Consider the following 14437-nt stretch of genomic DNA (forward strand, 5'->3'; position numbering starts at 1 on the left):
TCTCTGTTGGAACAACAGAAACCAAAGAGACCCTTCCTCAGAAGACTGAGGTGAGCCCCTCCCCGCTACAGTTTGCATAAGGCTTTCCACTTACAACCCAACATACAGTGACTTCATCAGCCACCAAGCTGATGCCAACTCTAACTGTAACAGTTACTAGACAGAGGGAATTACTCAGGCCCACGCAGGAAAGGCAGCACGGTGGAGGGGAAAGGAAATAACGCTTCAGGGCCAGGGAGGATAGGGTCTGGAGGCCCCCTCCCTCCACCTCCTAGGTCCTGGTGACTTGGGCACATGATTCAGCATCTCTGGACCTCAAGATGCTCTAAGCAGTCAATGGAGGATGCGGGAAGCCACCAGCATGGTGTGCTTGGAGGGAAACAGTGCTCAGTAAATGTTCATGCATCCTGTCCCAGAGGCTTTCGATCAGGAAGGAATTCCTGATCTGGAGAAAGTGTGAGTCTTTGGGGGTGCAGGGTTGAGCCTGCCGAGGGAACAGGCTCTACAGCTCTCAGTGGCGGTCAGCGTGGACATGTGTTAGCTCAGGGGAAAGCCCCCAGGTGTTTGTACTCCTCTTTGTGAGAGACAACAGCGTCTTAGATCCTGTGGGTTCCCCAGGATGGAAATGCACTCTGGCCCATCCAAATGTTTGCTCAAGCAATAGTGGAGTACAGGAAGTCCCTCAAGTAGCAGAACCTGGGAGGCAATTGCTGAATTCAACACTCAGAACTGGAGCCAATTTCCCTCCCATACCACACATACCTGGCGGTTTTCTGCACTAAACCGGTGGCGCCCAGTAATTTCAGGGGTGATCTCCATTACATCAAAATAAAAACCTGAAACCAGACCAGGAAGAGATTTACTGTCAGTAATCAAAAGCAAAATATAAGCTTCTCAAAGACTTAGGACGGAATAGGGTGACGTGACCCCACATCTCTGGCCCCAGTAGAGACGGGAATACTCCCTGTCTTGCTCTCTAGCAGGAAAGACAGGAACTGGAAGTGCTGGGGCTATATCTTCTTAGAGACAGTTCAGCCAACTCTCACCCAACAGCCCGGACCAGAGGCAGCTGCCCCAATGCCCCGAAAACACCAGCTCAGGTTTGGCCGAGGGTGGCGCGTCCCCTCCCTGCTCAGGAGGCCTGGCCCAAGGTTGGGCCCTCTTCTGAACAGAACCCTGCAGCTGGGGCAGAAAGCTATGGATGGGTACACACCAGAGTGGAGCAAGAGCCATGGCTGCCATCCCTGAGGTAGTCACCAGGGGCTCTGAAGCGGACAGAGCCCTCCACTCAAAGCACGGAGAATGGCCCTACTAACTCACATCATTGGGTCTCATGCTAGCTTGGAAGGCCCACGGAGCAGAAGGACCGACAGCTGGGGCTCCCCTGGCTTGCTCCAAGGCCCTCTCTCTCCCTTCCCCTGGGGCCCTCCTGCCAGCAGCTGCTGCCTTTCACAGGCCAGGGCATCACCAAACAGCCTACCCAGGTTCCCGCCGTTGCCCATCTCCGTGGACTGCAGCGCCTCAGAGAAATCACTCCAGGAACAGGAAGCGGACTCATCGCGGATCTTCTCTCTCATGAGGGAGCCGTTTTTAAAGCTGCAGAAGTGCACAGAACCCTGAGGGGGGGGGCACCCAGTGCTTGTTGGCTGGACCCATGTGTTTTGGGGAAGAGTCCCAGGTTAAAGGGCTACAGGTCGGGCTGGACCACAACCCCAGGCAGTGGACAGCAGAGATCTGAGGCTCTCCTTCAGGTATCAGCGAAGGTCCCTGGGAGTAAGTGGGGAAGGCCTATCTTAGGGTCGGTCTGTTTACAGAGGCTGCCACGAAGACACCCCAGGGAAATATGGGAAACGTGGCTTCTACACGTTACACCACCTGGACAATGGAACAGAGCCAGCTTTATTCACTAGACCTACATATTCTCCAATGGTTCCTAGAGCTTAGAGGCTCAGGAACCTCCCTAGGTGCCTCTGGTGGTTTCCAAAGGCCTGTGATCAGGGTGCAGAGTACACCTCCTCCATGACAACCATCAGGGGCAGAGCGTGCTTCCTACTATTTACTGAACGTCTACCATGTGCTACGCGTGTCCTAACAACACATTTCATGAGCCGAGACTGTGGCTCAGACACGCTCTGGGGTCTGCCCCCGGGCCACACAGGATATGGGTGTTGAGGATGGGATTCGAATCTGGATTTGGGGAACACTCCATGTCCTGGGTTCCTCCCCACCCAGCTCTGCTGTCAGAAAAACCCAGTGAGTCCCAGGGTCTTGGCTGCCACGAAAGCCTGCTAAGAAGAGCTCAAGGGCTCCAGATAATGCCAGACGTGCCCACTGCCCACCAAGCTTACCACAGGAGCGCCATATAGTGCTGGGCATCAACCGGGTTGCAGAAGATGTGCCCTTCCAGGGCGGCCATGGGCTCCTGGAGCCAGAGAAATAGGGTGTCGCTGGTGCCCAGGCTGACCTGGGAAGAAATGGCCAGAGATGAGGCACCTCTGCCCCACCTCCACCACCCCCGAAGCTCCATCATTTCACTCCTCATGCCGCAGACCTCAGAGTACACGCCACTTCCTCAGAGAAACCTCTGCTGACCCTCCCACACCAGATGAACCAATTAGCAACCAGATTTAGGCTCTCATGGAAACTGTGGGCTCATTTTCTAGAACTTAACCACAGTTGTATCTAACTAACTGTTTGGGTGACAACTGGTTCCCAGATGACTTTCCCATTAGACCCAGAAGGGCACAGGTTCTGTTTTCTTTATTCATCCGGAGAGCTCACAGTCTTCCACTCCAATGCCTGACCTCTCTGCCACTGTATCCACCAAGACTGGCCAACAAGGGGACCTGCCTACTGGGCAAAGGCCATGACCTTCTAAGAGAGGAGATATGAGCAGGTCCTGGGGCCTGAGTCTTCCTATCCCCTCCCTCAGCTGCCTTTTGGGACTGCCAGACCCTCTAATAGGCAGCAAAGATGCTGCTGGGGCCCTTGTCCCCCAGGGCAGAGAGAGAGCGGGCTTTGCTTATGGGTGAGAGATGTGAGAAGTCGCCTTACCGCAATGTCACCTTCCTCCAGCTTCATGCCTGCCAGCGATGCTGAGAATTGGAGGGGAACCTCTGGTTAGCGGGAGGTCACACAGAGCCACAAAGCAAACCACAGTCACCCCCAGGTGGGAGCCAGCTCCGAACCTCCCGCCCCAAGCCACATGCCAGGGTAGAGGTAGGAAAGGATGAGCTGAGGGTTTGGGAGAGCCCAAGGGGAGGTCCCCAGTGTGAAAGGGTAGAGTCCCTGTAGTCAGGGCCTCTGATCTGAGCTGGGAAGCCTCTTCTAAAAGGGTCCAACTCCCCACCATCAGGTGCTCCCAAGAGTGCAGAGAACCAAGGGAACCGAGTCAAGACATCAGACACATGGCAGGGAAAGACAAAGGTGAGGCAGGAGTGTGAAGGGGCAGAATGTAAAGAGCGGTCTGTACCCGAGACAGGAGGCCCAGAATAGCAGTCCGCATCTGCCGGGCTCACTGATGCACTCTGGAACTAAAAGAAGGTCTAGCATGGACCGGGCCGGGGGCGGGGCGGGGATGGGGGTGCTCACTAAATGTGACTGAGCGAGTGAAGGAGAAATGTGGGAGGGACAGGTGTCCTCCACCACTGCTGCCGTGTGTGTCAGAGCCTTGGATCCAAGAGCCCCATCTCGGAAAACTTAGCCTGTAGGGATGAGGGACAGGACAGCGTGTGCGCATCATCACTGTTTGCACTGCCAGTGCACAGAAGCCCCACCGACCTCCACCACAGGGGACCAGGGGGATAAATGTGGGACCACTGGGCCCCAGGAAACCGTTGAAATGATGCTGCCCACTAAAACTAAATATGTTTATTTATGAGCACAGAAAGAAATGTGGAAGGATGGCCATCAAAATTTTAACTGTGATTATCTCTGGGTTAAGAGATTATGGATGATTTTTACATCCTTCCTTTGGTTTGTCAGTGTTTAATTTTTTTTTTTTTCCCTGCAGTGAAGAGGTATCCCTTGTGAGTAAGACAAAGACCATGAGCTTGGTTAGTCTGCTTGCTCATCACTGCTGTTGTTTTAATGAAGAAGCAACTAATGCATCATTTAAAACAGCCGCACACTCAAGGTCACACTTTGGGAGGGACTGACTGAGGGCTACCTGCCTGGCGTTGCCAACCTTCAGCCTGAAACCGAGGTCCGAGAGGTAGGATGGGAAAGCTGCTTCTCTGTCATTCCTGCTCAGACAAACCCAGGCGCTCACTTCTGTGGTTATAAAGGCCCATTCTTCCCCCTGACATTCTTCTAGTTGACAGAGGGGGTACAAGATTATACATTGACTAATGAGACTCAACAAAGTTATTTTCATTCTGAAAGGAAAACAGATGTGGCCCACAGAAGTGGAGAACTTTCCTAAGTTGGTGTTCCTACACCAACTGTTCTTCTTTGAGGGAGGCTGGACCTCCCAGCTCTTAGGGATATGGAAATGGGGGCCAGGAGCACCAGAACCCACACACTGCAGCCTGGAGCCTCCTCTCAACCCCAGGGACAGCCTGGGGCTTCATGCCCTGCCACTGTGGAAATCTGGCTTCCAACCACCAGCCTCCGCCTTCCCTCCACCTTCCTACCAGGAACACTGGGATCACTTCTCCCAAACCCACTCTATTAGTTTCTGTGCTTGGCCAACAGGTACCGCATGACCGTCTCCAGAAATGGCTCAGGGATGGAAAGGCCCTTGTCTGGCTCCTGGGGTTCCCTCCAGATGCCAGAGCCAAGGCTGTCCCAGGAGGGAGGGGTCACACCCAGGACACTGAGGTGGCCTCAAGTGCGGCAGGGACGAGCTCGCCGTGCCCTCAGCTCCAGGCTGGAAGGAGACCGAGGAATGCCATGAGCATTATTCTCAGTGACACATATAACAACAGTAGCGACTTCAGTGCTTTTTCCTGATCACAAAAATATACAGAAACACTGAAGAAAATAGGGACTCTAATAATAATACTGATAAAGTAACTCTCGCTGTTACGAATGAATTTTAACAAGGACCATCCGCTCTATTTTGAGGCATACAACTCGCAGACATATGCATCTCTCTCTATTTATTTTGGATGCCCCTGTCCTGCTTGTCTACACAGCCAACAGGAGGAGAGTACAGGGAGGCTGTTGGGTGCTGAAACCAGAAGGAGGGCTGAAGGCAGAAAAAAAAAAAAACTTAAAAGAAATGTGTTTAAAAGGAGAGCAAAGCATAAGAAATAGGGAGCCACACTCCCTGACCACAGAGAGAAGCAGGAGAGGCTCTAAGAAGGAAGTGAGCCTCCCTAGGACAGCAAACCCTGGCCCCACCTGTGCAGCAGCCCAGGTCCTCTACTATGTACTTTACATTGACCTTCTAAGAGCAGGAGCTGAGGATGCTGATTTGGGGTAGAGTTGCCAGAAAAAATGGAGGACGTTCAGTTAAATTTGAACTTCAGAGAGACATACTTTGGGCCATACTTAAACTAAGACATCATTTCTTATGTGAAATTCAAATATTGCATGCGATGCACTTATTACACTGATTATTCATAATTCCTCTGAAATTCAAGGCACACTGGGTATCCTTGTATCTGTATTTGCATTTGCCTGGCAACCTGAATTTGGTGGCTCTCTAGGAAAAGGGCTGCAGGGGTGGGGCTGAGGCACCACCACATATGGCACAGTGCGGCCACCTGCCCTTTCTTCAGAGACCTGATGACTCTTCCTGGAGCAGCTAGGGGAAGGACAAGGTGTTTGGATGGAGAGTAATTCACACCTATAGATCAAATGACGGGAAGGAGATACAAAACCAAGTCCTAGAGGAAGGCCTGGAGAACTGAGAAGATTAGCTTGGAACAGAAAAGGCAGTTAGCGGGCACCTGGGTGGCCCAGTGGGTTAGGCCGCTGCCTTGGGCTCAGGTCATGGTCTCAGGGTCCTGGGATCGAGTCCCGCATCTGGTTCCCTGCTCAGCGGGGAACCTGCTTCTCTCTCTCTCTCTCTCTCTCTGCCTGTCTCTCCGTCTACTTGTGATCTCTCTCTGTCAAATAAATAAATAAAATCTTTAAAAAAAAAAAAGAAAAGAAAAGAAAAGGCAGTTAGGGAGGGGTGGGCATGACCGCCTGCCTTAACTGCTGATCATTCACACCAGAAGGGGGAGGCAGAGGACAGAGTCGGAGCCAAGATAGGGCAGTACAGGGAGTCAGATTTCAGGCCAGCAGTGTGGCAGGCGGCCAGGGAGGAAGGGGCCTGCCACAGAAGGGTTTCCAGAGGCTGGCATTCTCAAATGTCCAGCATGGACCAAGTCAGGCTACTTGGAGAGTGAAATCCTTCAAGGTACTCACCAGGGTTGTCCCCAGTGAAGGCCACCACTTTGCATCCTGGAGGAAATCCATAGCGCTGGACAAAGTAGGAGGAAATGGCTCCCTGAGGAAGAAAAGCAAGCATGCCCTCCTGAGGTAAATCTGACCTACTCTGCATAGCCCTCCAAGCCTCAGGTCACCAGGCCTGCAGGCATATCAGTCCCTGTCCTAAACCAGGGATGTCCCTCCCGTTCACGAGAAGCCAGAGGAGCCCAGCCCAGGCTTGGAACCACAAATATTAGGTCACCCCGCCTTGAACACCATTGGATTTTGAGAGGCAGCTAGAACAAACCAATCCCCAATGTGTACTTATTTTGTAAGTTCCAAATTCTGAGACAGCATTAGTGGTAAATAAGCAAGGGGAGGGTGCTTGGGTGGCTCAGTAGGTTAAGCGTCTGCCTCCGGCTCAGGTGGTCCTGGAATGGAATCCCGCATTGGGCTACCCACTCCCCCAACACCTCCTTCCAGTAGGAAGTCTGCTTCTCCCTCCACCCCTCCCCCCTGCTCATGATCTCTCAAATAAATAAATAAAATTAATTTTAAAAATTTTTAAATAAATAACAAGAGGACACACAGGAAGAAAATTCATGGAAGAAGAGAAGGCCCCACACCCTTGCTCTATCAGCCCAGCAATCTGATTAACCAAACACACAAGTGCACAGGTCAAGTTTCTAAGGAAAATAAACCAAAAACAGCAGCGTGGGGAGGGAACACCCCTGGGGAAACATGGCCTCCAGGTCTCCTCCTAGGGGAGCTGTGGGACCAGACAGCAGTGACCCCTCTGGACAGACTATAGTCTTTAGAGAGCATAGCTATAAAAGAAAAACATTTTTCCCCTTTCCCTGACTTTACCAAAGCTCCAAAAGTTTAAAACGAATGATGGGCCATCCTGGTGTCTGGAAAGAAAATTTTGCTCCATTGTAGGGGAGGTATGTGATATGGTGAGTGCTGTGAACTGTGTAAGCCTGATGATTCACAGACAAAATAATACATTATACATTAATAAAAATAATTAATTAAAAAAAAAAAAGAAGAGAAAATCTTGCTCCTTCCAGGAAAAAAATCGGATTTACATCAGAATAAACCGTCTCCCAGGAGAGAAATGTGTTGGACCGGGTTGCCTGAGGAAACAGAGCCGGACACAGGGTTCGTGTGCAGGTGGCTTATTTGGGGGAAGCAATCCCAAGAAACAAGAGGGGAACTGGGGAGGCGGGAGAGCCCACCTCAAGGTACACTGTCAAGCTGGTCCTCACTGTGGGCAATGTCCAAGGAGCTGTGCGTGAAGGATGCAGGGACTGTCCCCCTGGACTGTTAACTCCCTGGATCTCCAGGGTTGCAGGGCACAAACATGGAGTCACAGAAGTCCCGGGCAGAAGGTGAGAGAAATGAATGCAGCTGGGGCAGGGTGCTGCCGGGTGACACCTGCACAAAGCCACGGCTGCTGGCAAAATAACTGAGTGAGGAGGCCGCAAACTGCGGCTGGAGAAGTCGGATACCATATATCCCAAACCCGTTCCTGCTGGAAATGAGAAAGCTGTATGGGCACTGCCTGCAGAAGAAGGGATGCTGGGAAACATGGATTCGGCTTGTTTCCCCCCATCACGTGGGTACATATGTACAAATGAAAAGACCCTTTCAGAGTCAGTTCTTTTCCATTCCTCAAGCTGCCAGTCTGTGCACAGGCCCCCTCCTGGAGGTATGTGTTCCTGGCATAAGGCAAACACAAAGCCCGCTGCCATGGACCAAACACTGCTCTCTGTCTCACACAAAACCAAAAGCCATGCATGGAATACCAATCCCAGAGGCTTGGCCAGTTCCTGCTGGCCCTTCCTTATCTCTCCACTGGGCTTCAGCAGGCCTGGGTCCTGAACTGTCCCCTTCCAAGGCAGGGGACATTCCTCCCTCAGCTCCGTACATCGGAGTCAATCTCAAAGAGTGGCTGGGACTTGGAACAGGCAGCACCAGTGGGCTTCAGGGACCTTCTGCTTGCTTCCCACTGATACTCAGAAACACCGAGAATTCTCGCTTTTCTGAATGTGTGGTGTGTGCTCCCACCAAAGGGCCTCTGAAGGCAGGGCCCAGTCTCCCTCTACTCCATTCTCCCCACAGAAGAGCCACGAATGTAGTTAACTAGATGTCTATGCTGAATGGGGATTCCGTGCTAATGGTTAAATGTTCTAAATCACACTATCTTACCTTTTTGCTGTGGAGCAGAATTCTTTATATACTTTGGATACTAACTCCTTGTCACATATATGATTTTTAAGTATTTTCTCCCATTCCATAGGTTGCCTTTTTGTTTTATTGATGGTTTCCCTTGCTGTGCAGAAGCTTTTAAGTTTGATGAGGTCCACTTAATTTTTGCTTTTCTCGCCTTTGCTTTTGGTGTCAAATCCAAAAAATTGTCACTAACACCTGTTTTCTTCTAGGAGTTTTTATGGTTTCAGATCTTACATTCAAGTCTTTAATCCATTTTCAGTTAATTTTTGTGTATGGTGTAAGGCAGGGGTCCAATTTCATCCTTTTGCTTGCAGCTGCCGTAAATGTTTTTAATATTACCCTTGGGACCAGACACTATCTTAAACACTTTATTTGTTTTTATTCTTTTTTAAATTTATAAAAAGATTTTATTATTTGACAGAGAGAGAGAGATCACAACTAGGCAGAGAGGCAGGAAAAAAGGAGGGGAAGCAGACTCTCTGCTGAGCAGAGAGCCCGATGTGGAGCTCGATCCCAGGACCATAGCGGAGGCTTAATTCACTGAGCCACCCAGGCACACATATAAATAAAGATTTTATTTGTAAGTGATCTCTACACCCAGAGTGGGGCTCAAACTCACAACCCCGAGATCAAGAGATGCATGCTCTAACTGAGCTAGGCAGATACCCCATCTTAAGCGCTTTAAATGCACTAACTCGTTTATTCTGCACAAGTCTGCATGACACAGAGAATATCATTATTCCCACTGTTTCAGGAATTATGGAAATGATGGGGAAACTGAGGTACAGAAGAAAGTCACAGAACTGGTGAGCAGCCGAGGCAGGAATCCAGCCTGGGCAGTCTGACACACAGCCTGCGTTCTCCCTCAGCTTGTTCATATTTCTATTTTCTCCAGACTGCCCGTTTTAAGCTTCAGAGGTGGTATCTAGCCCTAGAATGTCAGCATTCTGTGTACTTTTTCCTAAAGTGCGTAATCACCCACCACTTATACCTTCTACTTTTCTTCCTGTTCTAATAAATTTCTAGTGGAATTTTCCCAGGTCCCCTTCCCCACACCTTGCTGCCACGAGGCAGTCATCTGTATGTGCACTTGAGTCCCTGCTAAATGCAAGGCACTGATCCAGACATTTGGCTTTGCTGTACATCAAATACTTCCCTTACACTAGCCTGAAAATCCCGCGTGTGTATGCTTGTGTGTAAAGAAATGAATGAGGGTGACTCTGTGTGCGTGTGTGTATGTGTGTGTGTATTCTGCATTGCTTGCCCCAGTAGCTGCCCGCTTGGAAATGAGCCATGTCACCTGCACGGGGACCTACCACCACAGAGCATGATGGTACAGGTGAGCCAAGCTTCTCCTCTAAATGAGGTGCACAGGCACGAAGGCAGACCTGCGACCAGACTTTGTCCTGGATCTGCAACAAATTCATTCCAGAACCTAAGGAATGAAGGAAATGAGAAACAGAAACATCTTTGCAAAGGACCTGTGGTGAACACGCGCCCATCTGGTGGAAAGCTGATCCAGTTCTTGCCACAAAATCATACCTGGAGCTCTTTCCCAACGGAATGCATTCAGTGTGCCTGGGTCATTAGGCAACTAGAGAGCCGGAGAATCAGAGGTCAGCAGGGAACTTGGAAACACACAGCCCCACCACCTCCTCCAAATATTCCTCATGTCAGCCTAGGAATCTGTGGTCCTAAGACCCGGCACTACACTGATGAGGAACTGTTCTCCGTGTTCCCTGGGGCTCGAGGGGTCTGTGCAGAGGTGGCCCCATGCCGATGTGGGTCAGCCCTCAGGCTTCCCTAGTCACCTCTAACTTTTCAAGAACATCATGGGGATCAGCTCCCAAAGTCTGTCTGAAAACAATCTACGTCTCCCAATGCTTTCCTGAGGACAGCAAAGGGGAAAGAAACCAGAGCAGAGAAGGGCTCTTTTCTTCCTCCTCCACTGGGCCCAGGTGGAGGCAGACAGCCATCGGCAGGGACCCAAGCAAGGAAGTGAGACGCCTGGTAAATCAGGGAGTGACTTCTCAGGGGAGTGAGGAGAGTGGAGCCGAGGGCCCAGCGAGGCTATAGAACCCGAATTTTGGAACACCAACGGGAGTAGGGCTGTGACTTTTCCCAGCAGCACATAACAGCCCCAGGGTGGGTATGGCGAAGACGGGTGGATGTGGGCTATTCCAGGTTCAAGGTCCTGCTGGCCTGACTTGTGTGCAGCTACCTGTGGGAACCCTGTCTTCCCCAGATTGTGAGTGAAGCTCGGGGACCACCTCTCTGACACCTTACTTTCTCTCCCTGAATGCTAGAATAGTATGTGGCCAACGACAGCACTCAGACAACTCCAGCTGGATTCCAGGGGGCTATGAGCCTTCCGAGACTCCTCTGAGGTCACAAGCATCGGTCTGGGCTCTCGCCTTGCACTCTGCTTCCTTCTACTGTTTGGCCTTTAGCATGGCCTCACGCAAAACTACCTTCCGCAGCCTCCTCCCCGTTCTCCTTCCTCTCTGGTATCGCTTACATTAATTTTTGGCAAGGCACTGACTCCAGAAACTCACCATTCCCTTGAGTTCCCCACATGTGAACACAACTTCAAGAAACAACACCTTGTGGGAACCAGGCTCCAAGCGGCCTAGGCCCACCCCGAGCCCTGTTGTTCCCACCTAGTGAGGTCCCTGCCTTCCCACACCTGGGGTAGGTCTGTGCGACCAGCAGGGTGAGCCAGAAGGGATGGCACATCATTTCCAATGTTAAGGTGTAGAGATTCTGCGGCTTCTGCTTGGCTGCCCTTTTGTCTCATCCCTCGCTCGGGCGGCGGGGGGGGGGCGGGAGGGAGGGCGGGGATCCATCCACTGTCACTGGTGTCCTATGGGAGGCCCATGTGGTGAGGAAGTGAGGCCTCTGGCTAAGAAGTTTGGGGCTCTGGAAATGGATCCTCCAGCCCTAGTCATGCCTTTCAATGGCTGGTCCTGGCTGCCAGCTTGACCACCTCATGAGAGCTCCTGACCAGGCCCACCCAGCTCACCGGCTCCCAGACTATGGACCTGCAGAAATCCTGTGAGATAATAAACTTGCAATCAGGGGGCCTGGGTGGCTTGGTCGGTGAAGCATCTGCCTTCAGCTCAGGTCATGATCTCAGGGTCCCAGGATCAAATCTGGCAACAGGTTCCCTGCTCAGTGGGGAGCCTGCTTCTCCCTCTGCTTGTGCTCTCCCTCCCTCCCTCTCTCCCTCTCTCTCTCAAATAAATAAAATATTAAAAAATAAAGTTCCTACTTGGGGCGCCTGGGTGGCTCAGTGGGTTAAAGCCTCTGCCTTTAGCTTGGGTCATGATCCCAGGGTCCTGGGATGGAGCCCCGTATCGGGCTCTCTGCTCAGCAGGGAGCCTGCTTCCCTTCTCTCTGCCTGCCTCTCTGCCTAATTGTGATCTCTCTGTCAAATAAATAAATAAAATCTTTTAAAAAAAAGTTCCTACTCTGCTAAGCATTGGGGCATTCATTACACAGCAAAAGATAACTAACACACTCCCTTCATAGCAAAAGATGACAGGGCTAAAAGTTTGCCCTGCCCACGCTGCCCACAGGCGCACCCGTCCACCCACATACTGAACAGGCACCCCCGCCAGGACTCTGAAGGCTTACCATCACTGTAGTCAATAGGGGCGTAAGACCCAAGGAACAGGGAAGCAGCAAAACTACTAACCAAAGAAATTCTCTGTGAAAGAGAGAGAGGCAGTGAGATAGGCCATACCATAAGCAACTTAATACTCTGATACCCACCACCTGAGAAGAGTTTTAAATCAGGGATGGAAGCGGAGACGTGGAGCTAGAGGGCCCACTAATGGCGGTGAGAGAGTATCCTGGAGACAGGACTGTTGGCATATGTATCTGGAATACCAAGAACCGAGTCCTTGGGGAAGCGCCTCACTCTGCAGTTTCTGACCAGCCAGAGAACCATCAAGTCCAGCAAAGAGGAAGAGCAACAAGGCCTGTAGAAAAGCCGTGCTCAGGGAAGTGGCCCTTCTGCCGGGCGTCCAAGGAGCCTGATTTCCTTTCTCTGTTTCTGTGGTCTTTATATCTAGTCACAAGGTAAGTGGGATGCGTGGCCACAGGATTCAGAACCAACATAGTCACTCTTGGGGGTTCAGAATAAGTGTGAGTGGAAGTCAGTCCCTCAGAAGCCACAAACCCCAGGCATGAGCTGGAGGAATGGATAACGGACTTCAAATGTCCCCGAGGGTCTGTGCTTCCAGGCAGGAATCACAGCAGAGAATGCCAACACCTCCTGTCCCCCCTCAGGCCACCTTTGTTCTACACAGAGAATGTGGAGAGGGTTTTTCATCTCTGCCCTCTCCTCCCCAGGAATCTACACAGCTAATGCTGCAGAGAGATCTGGAACCTTGAGTCGTCACATAATAAATGGGATGTTGTTAACTTCCAATATTAAAAAAGCACTTTGGTTTAATATACACTGATCATTTTCTAATGATGCAGAGATGAAAATCACTAGCCAAGGTATGGAACTACTTCCCAGGCAGCATTAAGTGCTGCCTTCCACCGCCTGTGGATCAAAGAATGAATCTGAGCTCCTGGGACACAGGCTCTGGCAGAAGGGCCACAGCTGCAGCCACATGGGTCCAGCTTTCCCCATTTCCAAAGAAAACACTGAACCGGCACCAATCGAGTGCCTGGTAGCCATCCTGCACTAAGCAGGCAGGAAACTGAGGAGCACCTGGATCTCCTACTCAGGAGGCCCCAGGAAGACACCAGTCCCCAGGGCTCCCACCCTCTCCTTGACCTCTGCCCCTGACCACCCCACTAGTCGGGAAAGGCCCTGATTTTTCTTTCCCATGATTCCCTTTTCCCCTCCTCTTTGGAGATGGCTTACCAGTGAGAAATAAGTAAACCGAACATACACCATTTCTAATGTCTGCTAATCAATATTTTTGGCCAATGAACATGAGATCTACTTATGCTAAAGGTAGTATTATAAAAGAAATTCAACTATGACTTAAATCAAATTAAGAATATTTAACCAACCTCTGTGTGTGCATAGGCCTCGGGATTCTGCTGGTAAATCTTTGCAATCTGGTTTCCTGTAAAACGCTGGAGAAAGAGCGCAAATTCTTAAAAACCAAAATCCTATGTGCAGTGATCATCTCCACAAAGTGAGGTCACCGTAGCATGCTCTGGATGTGAGTTAGTATCATGAACGCTTTACAAAGGCCTCAAACCTAGAAATGTTTGCTGCACACCCTTACTGGAAAAGCCTTGCTCCACCCCACTCCACCCCCCACCGCAGGGACTGTGCTCACGAAGGGCACCTGTGCAGGAGATGAGGCTATGCTCCCTACCCCCAATCATGAGCCAAACTGGGCTAGTCAGAGCCAGCTCCAGAACAGGGGCTGAAGCCAGCAGGAAAGAGGCATTCCTTTTATTTACTCATTCCTCTTTTACTTTTCCAGGAGCTGTACTAAATGCCTTGCATACATTGACTCCCTTGGGCTTCAAAACTGTCCCAAGCATGAGTGCTATTTTTATCCCCAGGTCAGAGGCTGAAGTGGAAGTGCCATCATCACCCTGCAGAGAGCACAACCATGAGCCCACCTCGGTCTCCTGCTGGGCAACAGGAGACCTGTCCTTGCTTGTGGGCAGCAGAGGGAGGCAGGACAGCCTTGGGCAGAACCAGGGGCCAGAGTGCCCAATCCTGGCTTTGCAGGGTCAATACCCACAGGGCCTCATGGGATCCCCACTGGGGCACGTCATCAGACACCCAGGGACAAGGGGCCAGAACCAGCAACAGGACCCTCCTCCCAGGACCAACCCTGGCCCCCAGCCCCAGGCA

The 14437-nt window shown here is 51.2% G+C and overlaps 1 protein-coding gene across 6 annotated transcripts in view; it reads right to left on the minus strand.

Annotated features, from left to right (window-relative positions):
* XYLB (xylulokinase) overlaps positions 1-14437 on the minus strand; it is a 65926-nt gene that overhangs the window by 35589 nt on the left and 15900 nt on the right. For all 6 annotated transcript variants that reach the window (XR_006385078.1, XR_006385079.1, XM_044252667.1 and 3 more), the window contains 8 exons: positions 13633-13698; positions 12235-12307; positions 9915-10033; positions 6361-6442; positions 3055-3095; positions 2349-2464; positions 1481-1596; positions 763-836 (listed from right to left, as the gene is read on the minus strand). Coding sequence is in view for 4 of the 6 variants with exons in the window: in XM_044252667.1 (XP_044108602.1) it covers positions 763-836; positions 1481-1596; positions 2349-2464; positions 3055-3095; positions 6361-6442; positions 9915-10033; positions 12235-12307; positions 13633-13698 (687 nt within the window). In the remaining 2 variants the exon portion in view is untranslated. The remainder of the gene's footprint in view (positions 1-762; positions 837-1480; positions 1597-2348; positions 2465-3054; positions 3096-6360; positions 6443-9914; positions 10034-12234; positions 12308-13632; positions 13699-14437) is intronic.

The sequence above is a fragment of the Neovison vison genome, chromosome 6, assembly GCF_020171115.1.
Source record: "Neovison vison isolate M4711 chromosome 6, ASM_NN_V1, whole genome shotgun sequence".
Taxonomy (NCBI): domain Eukaryota; kingdom Metazoa; phylum Chordata; class Mammalia; order Carnivora; family Mustelidae; genus Neogale; species Neogale vison.